The sequence below is a fragment of the Hypanus sabinus genome, chromosome 1 (genome assembly GCF_030144855.1).
Source record: "Hypanus sabinus isolate sHypSab1 chromosome 1, sHypSab1.hap1, whole genome shotgun sequence".
NCBI classification, from domain to species: domain Eukaryota; kingdom Metazoa; phylum Chordata; class Chondrichthyes; order Myliobatiformes; family Dasyatidae; genus Hypanus; species Hypanus sabinus.
Window position 1 is genome coordinate 143,328,666 of NC_082706.1, and position 15,473 is coordinate 143,344,138.

Here is a 15,473-nt window from a genome sequence, read left to right on the forward strand (position 1 = left end):
TATACCGGCTGTGTAGCCTCCAACCTGATGGCATGAACATTGACTTCTCTAATTTCGTTAATGCCCCTCCTCCCCTTCTAACCCCATCCCTGACATATTTAGTTGTGTTTTTTCCTCTTTCTTTGCCCATCACTCTGCCTGTTCTCCATCTCCCTCTGGTGCTCCCCCCCCCCCTTCTTTCTCCTGAGGCCTCCCGTCCCATGATCCTTTCCCTTCTCCAGCTCTGTATCACTTTCGCCAATCACCTTTCCAGCTCTTAGCTTCATCCCACCCCCTCGGTCTTCTCCTATCATTTCGTATTTCCCCCTCCCCCCACTACTTTCAAATCTCTTAGTATCTCTCCTTTCAGTTAGTCCTGATGAAGGGTCTGGGCCCGAAACGTCGACAGTGCTTCTCCTTAAAGATCCTACCTGGCAAGTCAGAAGACTGCAGGTTTAAAATCCTTCAGATATTCAAGAAAAATTAGGCTAACACAGCAGTTCTGTATTTAAAGAGTTTCATTTTAGATATCATGAGGACTGAGGATGACTTGCTTCCAAAATCATTTTGTGGCTCATGAGCAGCTCCGGTGTAGGAACTCTCCTGCAGACAGGGAAGGTATCCAACAGATCTGGTAAGTGGGCTGACCCCTGTGACATTAATAAAAATCCTGTGGGTACACAAATCACATGGACTCAGCTGTCAATACCATCATGAATGATCCTTCTGCTCCTTGAACACACATGGTCAATGAATTCCAGTGGTCATGAAGATGCTACATTTCCTTAAGGAAGCTGAGAACCTACCCTTAAATTCTTTCCTCTATCCGCCTGGTACTCTTCACTTTCAATACTTTCGAGATTTTCATTGTGCTGAAGAGTTTTTATAGGCTATTGGAAATTATTTTATTGATACATTAGCGGACTTATAATTTGTTTCGTTATGATAGTAAGTTGTCCAATGAACCCATTAAGGTTAAAGGAGCGCAGGAACCAAGCCTCAACAAGTGAGAAGAAACTTTGTGAATTAGCACTGTGAATGAAATGCCTAACCATTGGGATCTTCAAATAGATAGACAGCAGATAACTGTGTTTTACTAAGCTTCACAGAGACATGGCAATGATCATGATCATCAGAAACTAATTACTGCATCCCTGGGTCATCACAGATTAGGGTCCTTACTGGTGTTATTGCAGCTCTACCAACAATAATGGCAAACTGTAACATGACCCATGAGTCAGTTAACACAGAACCATTAAGTTATACCTTACAACTGACAGGTAATCATCAACAAAAGAAAGCCTCTCTATATGTGACTATCCTTTAAATAATACTACACAGATCCTAAACTGCAGCCAGAGGGTCAACAATGCAGTTTAAATTGGTTGCAAAAGGGCCGGGACTGAGCACTGCAAAAGGCTTGCCTCCAAGAGCCCCACAATGTACAGATAGATATGTTGGGCAAAGCAGTCTCCTAAATCAATACTCTATCCAATGAACTAACAATAAACACAAGAGATTCTGTAGATGCTAGAAATCCAAAGTAACACACACAAACTGCTGGAGGAACTCAGCAGGTCAGGCTGCAGCTAAAGAGGGACTGTTCTGATGAAGGGTTTCTGCCTGAAACATTAACTATTTCTTTCCATAGATGCTGCTTGACCTGCTGAGATCCTCTAGCATTTAATGTGTGTTATCCAATGAACTAACTATGGTGAAACAATCCACTGTAGCAGAAACAAATCATGTTTACTTCAATAGTGGCTCCCTGCCCTATGATTTCCATCACTTAAAGGAGAGGGAGCTCCTTTAAAACCTAACACTCACAGATCATCTACTGACATTCCTATATTCAGTAGGTTAATGCCCTGGATATCACATTCTCGGAGTGCCTAAAAGACAGCTGCTCAAGACTCAACAGGCACAATAGACAATAAACAACGCTGCTGCAAGCCTAAAACATAAAAGAAATCCGCATACAAAAGGGAATGGTACAACTTAGAAACAGTAACTGCCGTAACATACCAAGAACTGAATCTGGGAGACAAAAGAATATTTCAGTTACCAGCACATGCTGATCAATCGTGTCAGGATTTCCTTTCTGCTGATGTTAGCTGTAGGAACATTAGCAAGCATACCATAAATGCCACTGCTAGGGTTGACAAGATTCAGCAAAATCTTATAAAAGCACAGTCAATACAGATTTGTTCTTACTTAGTTCAGACCTTAATCATTTAAACATCAAAGTGTATCACATTCGGATTCAGGAATGTAAATGCCAAGTAGTTCAACCTGTCCCAAGCAGTCAGTTACTCCGTAGAGAAAAGCCAGGAAGCTGCATTTTAAAAAATAAATATATTGTTTTAATGAATATTATCAATTTACATTAGTTTAATTGGTTTTAAAAGTCATATTTCAAGACAGTTGAGGTGATTGGCTACTGCAGGCATTGCAAGACTTCCAGTGCAGTTGAGGTGTTTGGCCTATGATCACTTCAGTAGTGAGGCTCGGAAAATACTACAATCTAAAAAGCACTTACGAAGTTGGCAGAGAAGAATCAGGAACAAGCTGAATTGTCTCCATATGATTCATACAATTTATATTTATGATGTAAAGCATTTTATTCCATATTTGTAGTAAACAGGTCATATTTTCAAATCAACATAAAAATACCATAAGGTACTCAGAAAGAAATAAAACACTTATCCTTTTACACCGCCCATGATTGCAAACACACCCTCCTGGAGCATCAGTGATTCACTTCATACTTAGAGTCAAAGAGTAATACAGCACAGAAACAGATCCTTCGGCCCAATTCATCCATGCCACTTCTTTCAAGTCAATATACAGAATAGATTTTTCACATGATAATCTTCAAGCACTGATTGACAATAACTCTGCCACACACAGTCACAAGTCTGGCTGCAAAAGGAGGAGGATGAGGCTTGGCGCTAGCAACCCTATCCTGTAAAAAAACATAGTGCTGTGGCGACCCATTTCCTGGCGCATCCCGAACCGACTCACAATTAGATAGCCTACGGGGGTTTGCGAGCACAGAGCTTTGGAGCCTCTGCGCCATGGGGGGCCGGTTGAGGGAGGCTTAAAAGTGAGGCTGAAGTTTTCGAATAAAGTTTTTTCCTTCGACTGCAGTTACCGACTCCGTGTCGTAATTTTAGCGCTGCGTGTAGCACATCGCTACAGTGCTATAAAAACACCAGCAGAAGCTCCTCACCCTGGGAGAGGAGGGATATTTGACAGCAGGCTAAATCTGGAGACAATTTGAAGGAATGGCACAGAATAGTGCACTCTGGCATGCTGCTGTTGGTGACCCTACGCTGCAGTAGGGCTTAAGACAACTGATTGACAATGCTTTGAGGAACATTTCCATTTCATCCAAAACTTTTCAGATGCCTTTCATTTTAATTCTGCATCCAACAGTCACACCAAATTTGGTTGCCTCACTACCTCACTTCCTGCAAGTGTTTTGTAGCACCACTTTTAATTTCCTATGAAATTGTATGAAGATTGTATGAAGGCAGTCCCTTATCTGCACTAGGTGTCTGCTGATTTTATTCATTTACAGTCAACTGAAAGAACAGGGCAGTGTGCACTGAATTTCTCTGTTGATAACTGTAAGGAACTTACACACAGTTTTATCGCATTGTAGCACTACTGGTAGTGTTCAAATTTGTTCTGTATTTAACTTAAATACATAGTTTGTTACTCAGTTAAATTCTAGTTTGTGTTTTTATACCTTCTTAACTATTTCCATGAAACTTTGGCTAACTGGGCAACTGCTTAATTGGGCCAAAATGACTGGTCCTCATGTATTTCAATTAACCAGATTCCACTTTATACCTTAGAGTAGGCAGCACTCTCTCATGATGCCAGACTGAAATATTTTAAAGTTTGATGTAAATTTATTATCAAAACACATATATGTCACCATGTAGTACCCTTTTCTTGCAGGAATTCACAGTAAATACAAAGAAACACGATATAATCATTGAACATCTCCATACAAAGATGGACTAGCAACCAATGTGCAAAGGCAACAAATTGAACAGATACAAAAAAGGAAAAAGTCAACAAAATAATAACAATAAATAAACAATGTTAAGGACGTGAGTCATCGAGTCCTCAGAAGAGAGCCCATAAGTTGCGGAACCATTTCAGTGTTGGTTTGAGTGAAGTTATCCACTCTGGATCAAGAGCCTGATGATTGAGGGGTAATAACTGCTCCCGAACCCAGTAGTGTGGGACCTGAGACTCCTGTATCTTCTTTCTAATGGCAGTAGCGAGAAGAGAGCATGACCTGGAGGAGGGAGTCCTTGATGATGGATGCTGCTTAGCTGCAAAGTGTTCCTGGTAGATGCCCTTAGTGGTGGGAAGGGCTTTAAGCTGCATCCACTTCTTTCTGTAGGCCTTTCACTCAAGGCCATTGGTATTTCCATACCAGGCCGTGATGCAAGTAACCCAGCTTAGCCGTAGTTGTGAACTTCCCATCATTCAGGACATTTACAAAGACAGGTGTGTAAAAAGGGCCCAAAGGATCATTGGGGACCCTAGTCACCCCAACCACAAACTGATCCAGCTGCAACCAATTGGGAAACAGTACCGCAGCATAAAAGCCAGGACCAACAGGCTCCAGGACATCTCCTTTCACCAGGCCATCAGACTGATGAACTCGCGCTGATCTGAGTGTATTTCTGTTACATTGACTGTTCTATTTATTATAAATTACTGTATTTGCACATTGCACATCTAGACGGAGATGTAAAGATTTTTACTCCTCACACATGTGAAGGATGTAAGAAATAAAGTCAATTCAATTCAATATTGAGGATTAGATTTTGGAGATTACTGATCAGTTTTAAGAGTATGATAGTCTTGAATGAAGAGCTAGTTAACGAAGAGCATCCTGATGTATGCATCTTCACTGTCCAAGTTTTCCAGGGTTCAGTGAACAGTAAACTTTAAAAAAACTATTAAAAGTTTACCTTTTGTGTTGCATGTCATGTTTGTACCACAAAATTATGACCTAGAATTTGTCCTGAAATTGACATTATACCACAAGATTAATAACTGCAATATCACTCAATTCACCTAAGTTTGCCCGATAACATGCATGTATTGTACAGAGACATACAAATTTAAAGAATTCATCTGCAGTCCAGCTGAAAACAAGAATCTGAGACCTTCAGATACTGCTCTGCTTTCCAAATCAATCTCCACTTCCCACTATTTATACTCAAATAACAATGAACAACATACTTTGGTAATTATAACACTGCTATTTGTGACAATGTTTGTGCAAATTTGGCAGCTATATACCCTACATTAGTAATTACAATTCAGAAGCAATTCATTAGTAAGCACAGAGATGATAAACAGCTCTGGATAAAGTCTGGATGTTACCTAACAATCACTGTGAGAAGTCATCTGTAAACTAAATGACTGTCCGTGTTTGAGGCAAACACAGTTTATATACCAAACACCCAACCTTATCCAGTATTCAAACCATCAGATCATCACCCCAAATACATACTGTACATCTCTATGTAATTCATCTGCTTTCTCAGTGTAACCACTCTGCTCTTGCTGCAGTGCATCCTTCAGTTGATACACTCTCAGCTATCCAATCAGCCAGAGAATGAAAGCTGCTTCAAGGCTGTTGTGCTTGCTAACATCTTTATTCATCTGTATTAAAAATAATAAAGGTACTCATCAACTAGATAGCTCACATTGAAAGGCTTAGTATTCCAGAATAAACCCTTCACCTTTCAGCTACATAGCTGGTTGGCAGGAGGCTAAGAACAACAGTGGTAGGTCAGAGGATGGAGCAGTTGGTGTTAAAAGGTAGATGCACGGTATAGAGACTATGAGGAAGGACAAGAACAGGGCATAACTGCAGTCAACTGGAAAGGTTGAAATGTGTCTGTTTTAACATAAATATCAGGAACAAGAGTGATGAACTTGGAGCACAAATCAGCACATGGAAGTACGCCATTCTGGCCATTACAGAGATATGGCTGTCACAAGTGCAGGGATGGCTGGCTGCTGGATGTTCCAAAAGCAACAAGGAGGAATGTAAAAGAGGTGGGTGAGTAGCTTTGCTAATCAGGGTCAAGATGTAAAATTAGTCAGCTCCATCATGGGTACTAGCCTCGTAGTATCCAGACATTTTAAAAGAACGGTGTCTCAGAAAGGTGGCATCCACCAGCCATGACATGCCCTCTTCTCATTATTACTGTCAGGAAGAAGGTACAGAAGCCCAAAGGCACACATGATTCTGCCACAGCTTCTTCCCCTCTGCCAACCAATTTGTAAATGAACATTGAACAAAGAACACTAGCTTACTTTTCTAAAATTTGTTTTTGCACTACTATTTTTAATTTAACTTTTTACTTTAAATACAAATATATATACTTCCTGTAATTCATTTATTTTTTTTCTGCCACTATGTTAACAAATTTCACAACATATGCCGGTGATATTAAACCTGATTTTGATCACAGCTGCAGAAAGGGAAGATGTTGTGGAGGGATTGTCTACTGAATCAGTGTGGGTGGAGGTCAAAAGCAATTGCTCTATTACAAGTATTCCATAGTCTACCATAACAACAGAAACACTGAAAAGATCAAGAGGCAGATTTTGGAAAGATGCTAAAATATCAGGGTTGTTATCCTGGCTGACTAATTCCCTAATATTGATTGGCACTTACTTAGTGCAAATGAATTAGATGGGACAGAATTTGTTAGGTACATCCAGGATGGATCCCTGACACATTATATAGACAGGCAGACTAGAGAGTCAATGAACCTGGTTAAGTAACAGATCTCTCAGTGGATTGAAAATGTTGTAGACAGTGACTACAGCTCCCTGACCTTTACTATAGCCGTGGACAGAGAAAGGAGCAGACAGTATGGATAACTATTTAATCGGGGAGGGTAAACTATGATGCAATTAGGCAGGATCTTGGGAGATTAAATTGGGAACATGTGTACTCAGGGAAATACACAATGGAAATTTGCAGATTGGTTTGGGAGCTCTTGTGTGGGGTTCATAGGTTTGTCCTATATATAACACCCTATATTCCATCTAGGTAGCCCCCAACCTGATAACATGAACATCGATTTCTCAAACTTCCAGTAATGTCCCACCCCCACTATCCCCTATTACTTTTCCCCTCTCTCACCACATCTCCTTATCAGCTCATCACCTCCAGCTGGTGATCCTCCTCTTTTTATTTCTTCCATGGCCTTCTGCCCTCTCCCATCAGATCTCCCCTTATCCAGCTCTGTCTCTGTTTCACCAGTCAACCCCAGATCTTTACTTCACCCCTCCCCTCACCTCTGGTTTCACCTAAATGTGTTTCTTCCTTTCCTCCCTCCACCTTCTTACTCTGATTCCTCATCTTTTTCTCTCTAGTCCCGATGAAGGGTCTCAGCCCGAAATATCGACTGTACACTTTTCCATAGACGCTGCCTGGCCTGCTCAGTTTCTCCATCATTTTGTGTGCCTACAATCAAACCCTTGGTCTTAATGACTTTGAGTGCAAAGTCGATACTGCAACACCACTCAACCAGCTGATCTAACTCGCTTCTATACGCCTCGCCATCGTCATCTGAAACAATAGTTTGTCATCGGCAAATTTATAGATGGAGTTTGAGCTGTAGCTGTAGAGAGCAGAGCAGTGGCGCTGATTGTCACCGAGGAAGAGATGTTATTTCCGATCCGCAATCTCTTGGTAAGAATCCATTTGCCGAGAGAATTACAGAGGACCATGTTTTGGAGCTTGTTGATTAGAACTGAGGATATGATTGCATTTAACATGGATCTATAGTCAATAACCAGCAGCCTGACTTGGGTATTGTCCGGGTGACCCAAGGCCGAGTGGTGAACCATGAGATTGCATCCTCTGTACACCAATTTTAGCGGATTCAAGCTCTCACAGGCAGGAATTGATTTAGCTATGACCAAATTCTCGAAGCACTTCATCTGGGCGATAGTTGTTCAGGCAGCTCACCCTAAATTTCTGGTATGATTGTTACCCCCATTGAAGCAGGTGGGAACCTCTGACTGCAGCAGTGAGAGATTAAAAATGTCCTTGAACACTCCCACCAGCTGGTTGGGCCAGTTTTTCAGAGTCTCATCAGGTACACCATCAGGGCCTAATGCCTTGCAAGGGTTCGCTCTCTTGAAAGATGTTCTGGCGACAGTCTCCAAGACAGGGTCACCAAAGGGTGCAGGGATTCACACTGGCTAATTTTATTCTCCCTTTCAAAGCATGCATAAAAGGCATTGAGCTAATCTGACAGTGAAGCATCACGGCCTTTCATGAAGTTAGGTTTCACTTAGTAGGAAGTAATGACCTGCAAACTTTGCCAAAGCTGATGTGCATCCGATTCTGTCTCAATTGGAGTTATTTTCTTACCCTTAAAATAGCCTTCCATAAGTCATACCTGGACTTCTTGTATATTTCTGGATGACCAGTCTTGAATGCCACAGATCTAGCCTTTAGCAATCTATAAATTGCCTAGTTCAACCATGGTTTTTGGTTTTAGTATGTTCTTGAAGGCACATACTCATCCACACAGACCTTGATGAAGTCTATGACAATTGTGACATATTCATTCAGACTCAAAGATGAACTCCTGAATATTTTCCAGTCCATCAACTCAGAACAGTCCTGCAAGCACTCCTTTGTATCACTTGACCATATCTTCTTGGCTCTCACTGCTGATCTGCAGTCTTTAATCTCTACATATATGTGAAGAACAGGAGTATGACTAGACTGAGGGTAGTAGGACCAATCAGGGATAGAAGAGGAAACAAGTGCCTAAAGGCAAAGGAGTTAGACAAAGTCCTTAATGAAACTTTACTTCAGTATTCATAGTGAGAGGGACTTTGACAAATGACAGGATAGTGTAAAACAGGCTGATATGCTGGAACATGTAGACGTTACAAAAGAGGATGTCCTGGAATGTTTGAAAAACATTAGGATAGTTAGCCGGCTGAAGTATATCCCGTGTTACTATGGGAAGCGAGGGAAGAGGTTGCTGCACCCTTTAGTGATAAACTTTGTGCCGTCACTGGCCACAAAAGTTGTACCAGAGGATGGGGGGGGGGGGGGGAGTGTCAAATTTTACACCTTTGTTCAAAAATGATAATAGGGATAATACTGACATTGTAGACCAGTGAGTCTAATATCAGTATTGGTAAGGATTCTTATAGATAGGATTTATGAATATTTAGTGTCTGATTAGGGATTGTTAGCATAGCTTTGTGAGGAGTAGGTCGTGCCTCACATGACTAAATTCTTCAAGGAAGTGACTAAACAAATTGATGAAGGTATATCATTGGATGTGGTTTGTATGGATTTTCATAAAATGTTTATTCAGGAGGCACTGGATCCAGGGTAACTTGACTGTGTGGATACAGAACTGGCTTGCCCACAGAAGGCAGAGAGTGGTAGTAACTAGAGCATATTCTGACTAGACACTGTGACCACAGAGATCTGTGCTGGGACCCCAGCTCTCTGTATTCTTTTATAAATAACTTGGATGAGGAAGTGGAAGGTGGGTTAGTGAGTTTGCAGATGACACAAAGGTCAGGTATCGTGGATCATATAGAAATTTGTTGTGGGTTACAATTGAACATTGACAAGATGATGCAGAGCTGGGCTGAGAAGCGACAGATGGATTCAGTCTGGAAAAAGTGTGAAGTGATAAATTTTGGAAAGTCAAACTTGAAAGCAGAACAAAAGGTTAAAGGCAGGAAGTAATGTTGTAGCTCCAAATAACTCTAGTTCGACCACACTTGGGAGTATTGTGTTCAGTTCTGGTTCCCTTGTTATAGGAAGGGTGTGAAACCTTTTGAGAAGATACAGAGATGCTTCCTGGATTAGAGGGCATATCTTATAACAGTAGGTTGAGTGAACTTGGGTTCTTTTCTCTTGTGATTGAAGGAGGGCGAGAGGTGACTTGATAGAGGTGCATTAGACAATAGAAGAAATAAATAGAGTAGACGGTCAGTGTTTTCTGTAAGTTATCACTTGTTGGTAATTGGCAAATTGAACAGCACCCAGAGAGAATGCACATTAGAATACCTCTAACTCTACTCCCAAGTAAATGAAGACTTCATAATTCTGAACAAGATCTACTGAAAAACATTGTTCTTGTCTAAAACATTCAGTAAATCATCAAGCTAGTCATTCTAGACCATATGGAACGACAATGCATGAAGAAAAAAGGAACTAAAGCAAATTGCATCATCTTTAACTTACAAAGAAAACAAATGCTGCTCCAACAGTTATTAGATTGCTCAACACCCAGCATCAAATACTTCATGACAATACCTTCAACCAGCTTTTGGCAAAATTTTACAATTCAAATATATCTCATTTCTCAAAGCAAAAAGTAACCTGTTCTTTCACGACTACTAACAGAGTAAATTTTCCTACCATTAACCTTCCTCTAATAAACTAGATAGCCTATATTTCATCAGCTGGCTTGAGCAAAATGATGTTGAAAAACATTAATGAAACCAGAAGGTGCTGGGAAAACTTACCAGCTCAGGCAGCGTTTGAATTAAAACTTCAGTTACAAATCCCTTAATCAGAATTGAACTAAGACAGAAAACAAGCTAATTTGCAGTTGCAACAAAGGCAGGAGTTGGCGGATAGGTCAAATGGTGCGACCAATTGAGTGCAATGTTGCGTACTGATAGCATTGATTACTAATAGCAGGGGTGTGGGCAATGCCAAGGTGTACTACTAGAGAGAAAACAGAGCTAAATAGCACAGATGCATGACTGGCATAAATGGTCAGGTCTGAGAGTCAGAAAGAACAAGTTACTCAGAGTTGAACAATTTGAGCGAGTCCAGAAGGCTATAGGTTCTCCAAAAATAAGATGAAGGCTTGGTTATAGGAAGGGTGAAGTCTTTTTACGATATATGTCAATGATTTGGGCTACAGTATTAATGGTTAAATTTGCCAATGATACAAAGACAGGTGGAGGAGCGGATAGTGTGAAGAAACAGAAAGCCTTAGATAGTTTAGGGGAATGGCAAATGAAATAAAATGTTGGAAAATGTATGGTCATGCACTTTGGTAGAAGAAATTAATGGGCAGACTATTATTTAAATGGAGGGAGAATTCAAATTGCAGAGATACAAAGATACAAAAGGACTTGGGAATCCTTGTGCAAGATACCTGAAAGGTTAACCTCCAGGTTGAGTCGGTTGTGAAGAAGGTGAATGCAATGTTGGCATTCATTTCCAGAGGTCTATAAAAGCACGGGTGTGATGTTGAGGTTCTATAAGGCACTTGTGAGACCACACTTGAAATACTGTGTGCAGTTTAGGGCTCCTTATTTTAGAAAAATATACTGACATTGGAGAGGGTTCAGAGAAGATTCACAAGAATGATAGGGTTACCGTATGAGGAACATCTGGCAGCTCTTGGGCTGTATTCCCTGAGTTCAGGAGAATGAGGGGGGAGATCTCATAGAAACATTCTGATTGTTATAAGGCCTGAACAGATTAGATATGGCAAAGTTATTTCCCATGGTAGGGGATTCTAGGACAAGAGGGCACAACTTCAGGATTGAAGGATGTCCTTTTAGAACTGAGATGCAGAGAAATTACTTTAGTCAGAGGATGGTAAATCTGTGGAATTTGTTGCCACGAGCGGCTGTGGAGGCCAAGTCATTGAGTGTATTTAAGGCAGAGATAGAAAGGTTCTTGATTAGGCAGGGCATCAAAGGTTATGGGGTGAAAGCACGAGAGTGGGGATAACTGGAAGATTTGGATCAGCCCATGAGTGAATGGCGGAGCACCCTCAATGGGCCAAATGGCCTACTTCTGCTTCTATATCTTATGATCTTATGGTCCTCAAGTTTGCATTGGGTTTTGTTGTAACAGTACAGGACACATACAGATGTCAGAGTGGGAATGGGTTGGAGAATTAAAGTGGTACACAAAAAGCTCAGGGTCAATCCTGTACACCACATGTAGGTGCTCCACAAAGGGATCACAATCAGTATTTGGTTCCGTCAATGTAGAGATTATTGCAAACACAGAATGTTAGAAAGTCAAGTGAATTGCTGCTTCACCTGGATGCGCTGGGTTCCTGGACAATGGGAAGGCAAGAGGTAAAAAGTTATTGCATCTTTTAGGATTGTATTGGAAAGAGCAGAACAGGAGTCACCAAGCAAGTGATCCCTCTGAACTGCTCAGAAGAGGAAGAAGGGCCTTGTAGTGAAATCATGCAATCAGCTGAATATGGAGGTTAGTGGAGTCAAAGGCAAGGATCTCTGTCCCACTCCTCTGCAGTCAGTCCTCAATGACAGGCCTTCACCTTCCATCCTACCAATTTCCATATTTGCACATCACCTGTATTGACCCCCAAGCTTCTAATGCCTCAAGACGTTGGCATACATAATTTAAAAACCCTCACCAGTCAGGACATGCCTCCTCTCATTACTACCATTGGGTAAGATGTATAGGAGCCTTAAGACCCACACTCAATGTTTTAGGAACAGCTTCTTCCCTCCACCATCAGATCAACGAACAATCACTGAACCCATGAACACAACTTCACTATTTGGCTCTCTTTTTGTAATACTTATAATTTTGTATGTATTGCACTGTACTGCCGCCACAAACAATACATTTCACAATATACGTCAGTAATAATAAACCTAATTCTGAGTCTCCATCTCACTCTATGGTCTATGGCCTACTCCATTGTTATAATGAGTTTGAGGAACAATTCATCTTCCATCCAGACACACTGGATGTCTTTAGACAATACTATATTTTCCAACCTGAGGGCAACTTGCTCTTCCTTCCTGTTTTAGAAACAGCCATTTGTTTCAACCATCCATCTGTGACTTCAGCATATTGGTGTCTCCATAAATTCAGCCTTTACTGCTCGGTGCATTCCACCACACTTAACACAAAGTGCTTCTGTCATACTAGCCCATTTCCAGTACATAAATGTAAAGCAGAAGGAAATAATTGTTACTCTTGGCTTGATGCAGTACAAAAAATTGACAGTAACACAATAAATATAAAATAAGACAGCTTAGATACTTGTATGATTTTGTCCTGTCTATTTAGAGTTATAGCACGTTATTGTTCTACCCATCCATCACCTTTTCTGCCACTGATACTTCCTTTCTCTTTTTCAGACCTGTAGTCAGCACCGGAAACACCAACCCTCTCTCTGTCTCTACAGATGCTGTCTGACCCACTGAGTTCCTCCAGCAGTTTGTTTTCTCGCTCCAGATTTCAGCACATGCAGTCTATAATGAAATGTGCTGCCAGAGGAGGTGGTGTAAGCAGTCACAATAGTGGTGTTTAAAAAAACACATTGACAAATAGGGAATGCAGGGATAGGGATGACATGCAGGCATGAAGAATGCTGCACAATCTCAGCTGGTCAATTGCTCTAGCATTGCCCTGCTGTTGCTTAATTCCAGTACCTTTAATCTCTTCTGTTACAATCACATGGGATTCATCTAATTTGGCAACATTTTTGGCACAAATATCATGTAATGAAAGGTCTTTTCCTGTACCATACTATTCCATGCTCTCAGAGTTGTCTTGGACCTGAAAAGTTAGTTCTGTTTCTTCCTCCACAGATACTCAAAGTTCAAAGTAAAATTATCGAAGTACATATATGTCATCATATACAACACAGATTCATTTTCTAGCAGGCATACTCAATAAATCCATACAAGAATAATAACATAATAGAATCAATGAAAGACAGCACTGACTTGAGCTTTCAACCAGTGTGCAATACAAAAATAAATAATTGAGGAGTCCTTAAAAGTGAGTCCATAGGTTGTGTGAACATTTCACTGACGGTGCAAGTGAACTTGACCAAAGTTATCCCCTTGGGTTCAAGAACCTGATGGTTGAGGGGTAAAAACTGTTCCTGAATCTGGTGGTGTGACTCCTGAGGCTCCTGTACTTTCTTCTTGATGGCAATACAGTAGTGAGAAGAGAGCATGACCTGGGTGGTGGGGTCCCTGATGGTGGATGTTGCGACAACGCTTCGTGCAGATGAACTCAATGGCTGGGAGGGTTTACCCGTGATGGATGACAGACTGGCCATATCCACTACATTTTCTAAGATTTTCCACTCAAAGGCAGTGATGCAGCCAGTCAATATACTCTCCACTACACATCTACAGAAGTTTGTCAACGTTTTAGATGCCATGCCGAATCTTCGCAAACTCTTAAGTAGGTAGAGGCACTGCCGTGCATTCTCTGTAATTACACTTACGTACTGGGCCCTGGACAAGTCCTCTGAAATCGTAATTGTAAATAGGAATGTAAAGTTGCTGACCCTCTCCACCTCTGATCTTCCGATGAGGACTAGTAAACATTTCCAATATTTTAGAATCATAGATCACATAATGTGCCAGATATCCCACTATCAAATTCTGTCTTATTCTCCTCACATCCCTATCCACATAAATCAGCCAACCCATATCTTTGGGTTGAAGGAAACCAACCTGCAAATTCCACACAAACAAACCTCGGGCTCAGGTTCGAACCCAGATCGCTATGAGGGGCACTGTACCACTGAGTCGCCCTTTTCAGATTCCACCATCAGCAGCATAGAGCACCAACGCTACCGAACACACACGAGCCCAGATGATTGGATCCGAACCCTGTCCGAGTGCAGCCGAAAGTACCCGAGGATCGCCAAATGTACACGAGTCTGGCCCGAGCGCTACCGAACATGCACGAGCCTAGCCGAGCGGACCTGAAAGCTGAACCGATCCCAGCCGAGCGCGCCCGATCGCTCCCATCTGCAAGCCTGACTGACCGGTATTTTTTGAAGAGCTGGTCCGATTCCCTGAAGCCGTTGTTTAGCAGCATGTTGATCCCAGCCAGCGCCAGTTCGGCGTCGTCTAGCGGCAGGGGCCCCGCGGCCGCCGAGCCCGAGCTCGAACCCGCTGTCTCCAGCCGCCTGCGCTCCATCGCTCTCTTCCCAATCCGGGCGGGATTGACAAGAGTCGCGGCGGCAGCGACACCGGCCTTACGTTCGGCTCGGCCCCAGCTGGCCGAGGCCCCGCAGTTCGTCAGGTCGACCTGGGCCCCGGCTCCCCACACAATCCCCGGGTCAGATGGCGCCGCTCACTCCATCACCCGGTGCGCTGCCCCTTCCGCGTCCGCTACGCTCGCTCCCAGCACGCACCTCACAACGCGCAGATGATGTCCTGGCAACGACGCCCTCGTAATCAACCAATCAGCGCTGTATCGTTTCCTGAGAGACGGGACCTGGGCTGGAAGACACGCCCTCTCGCTCTTGACAAGCCATCACCTCAGTACAATGTCGGGTGTGGACCTGAAAGTAGACCACCTTTTGTCTCTACCGACGCTGCTCGACCCGCTGAATTCCTCCAGCCGTTTGTGTTGTTTTTGCTCCATGAAAGGTTCATTTATTATCAAAGTATGTATTCCGTGTACA

The 15,473-nt window shown here is 42.2% G+C and overlaps 1 protein-coding gene across 1 annotated transcript in view; it reads right to left on the bottom strand.

Annotated features, from left to right (window-relative positions):
* Positions 1-15,193, bottom strand: part of ttc39c (tetratricopeptide repeat domain 39C) — a 50,710-nt gene extending 35,517 nt beyond the window's left edge. Inside the window, exon 1 of the mRNA XM_059977783.1 lies at positions 14,829-15,193. Within this exon, the coding sequence (XP_059833766.1) occupies positions 14,829-14,983 (155 nt within the window). The 5' untranslated portion in view covers positions 14,984-15,193. The remainder of the gene's footprint in view (positions 1-14,828) is intronic.
* Positions 15,194-15,473: the final 280 nt, after the last annotated feature.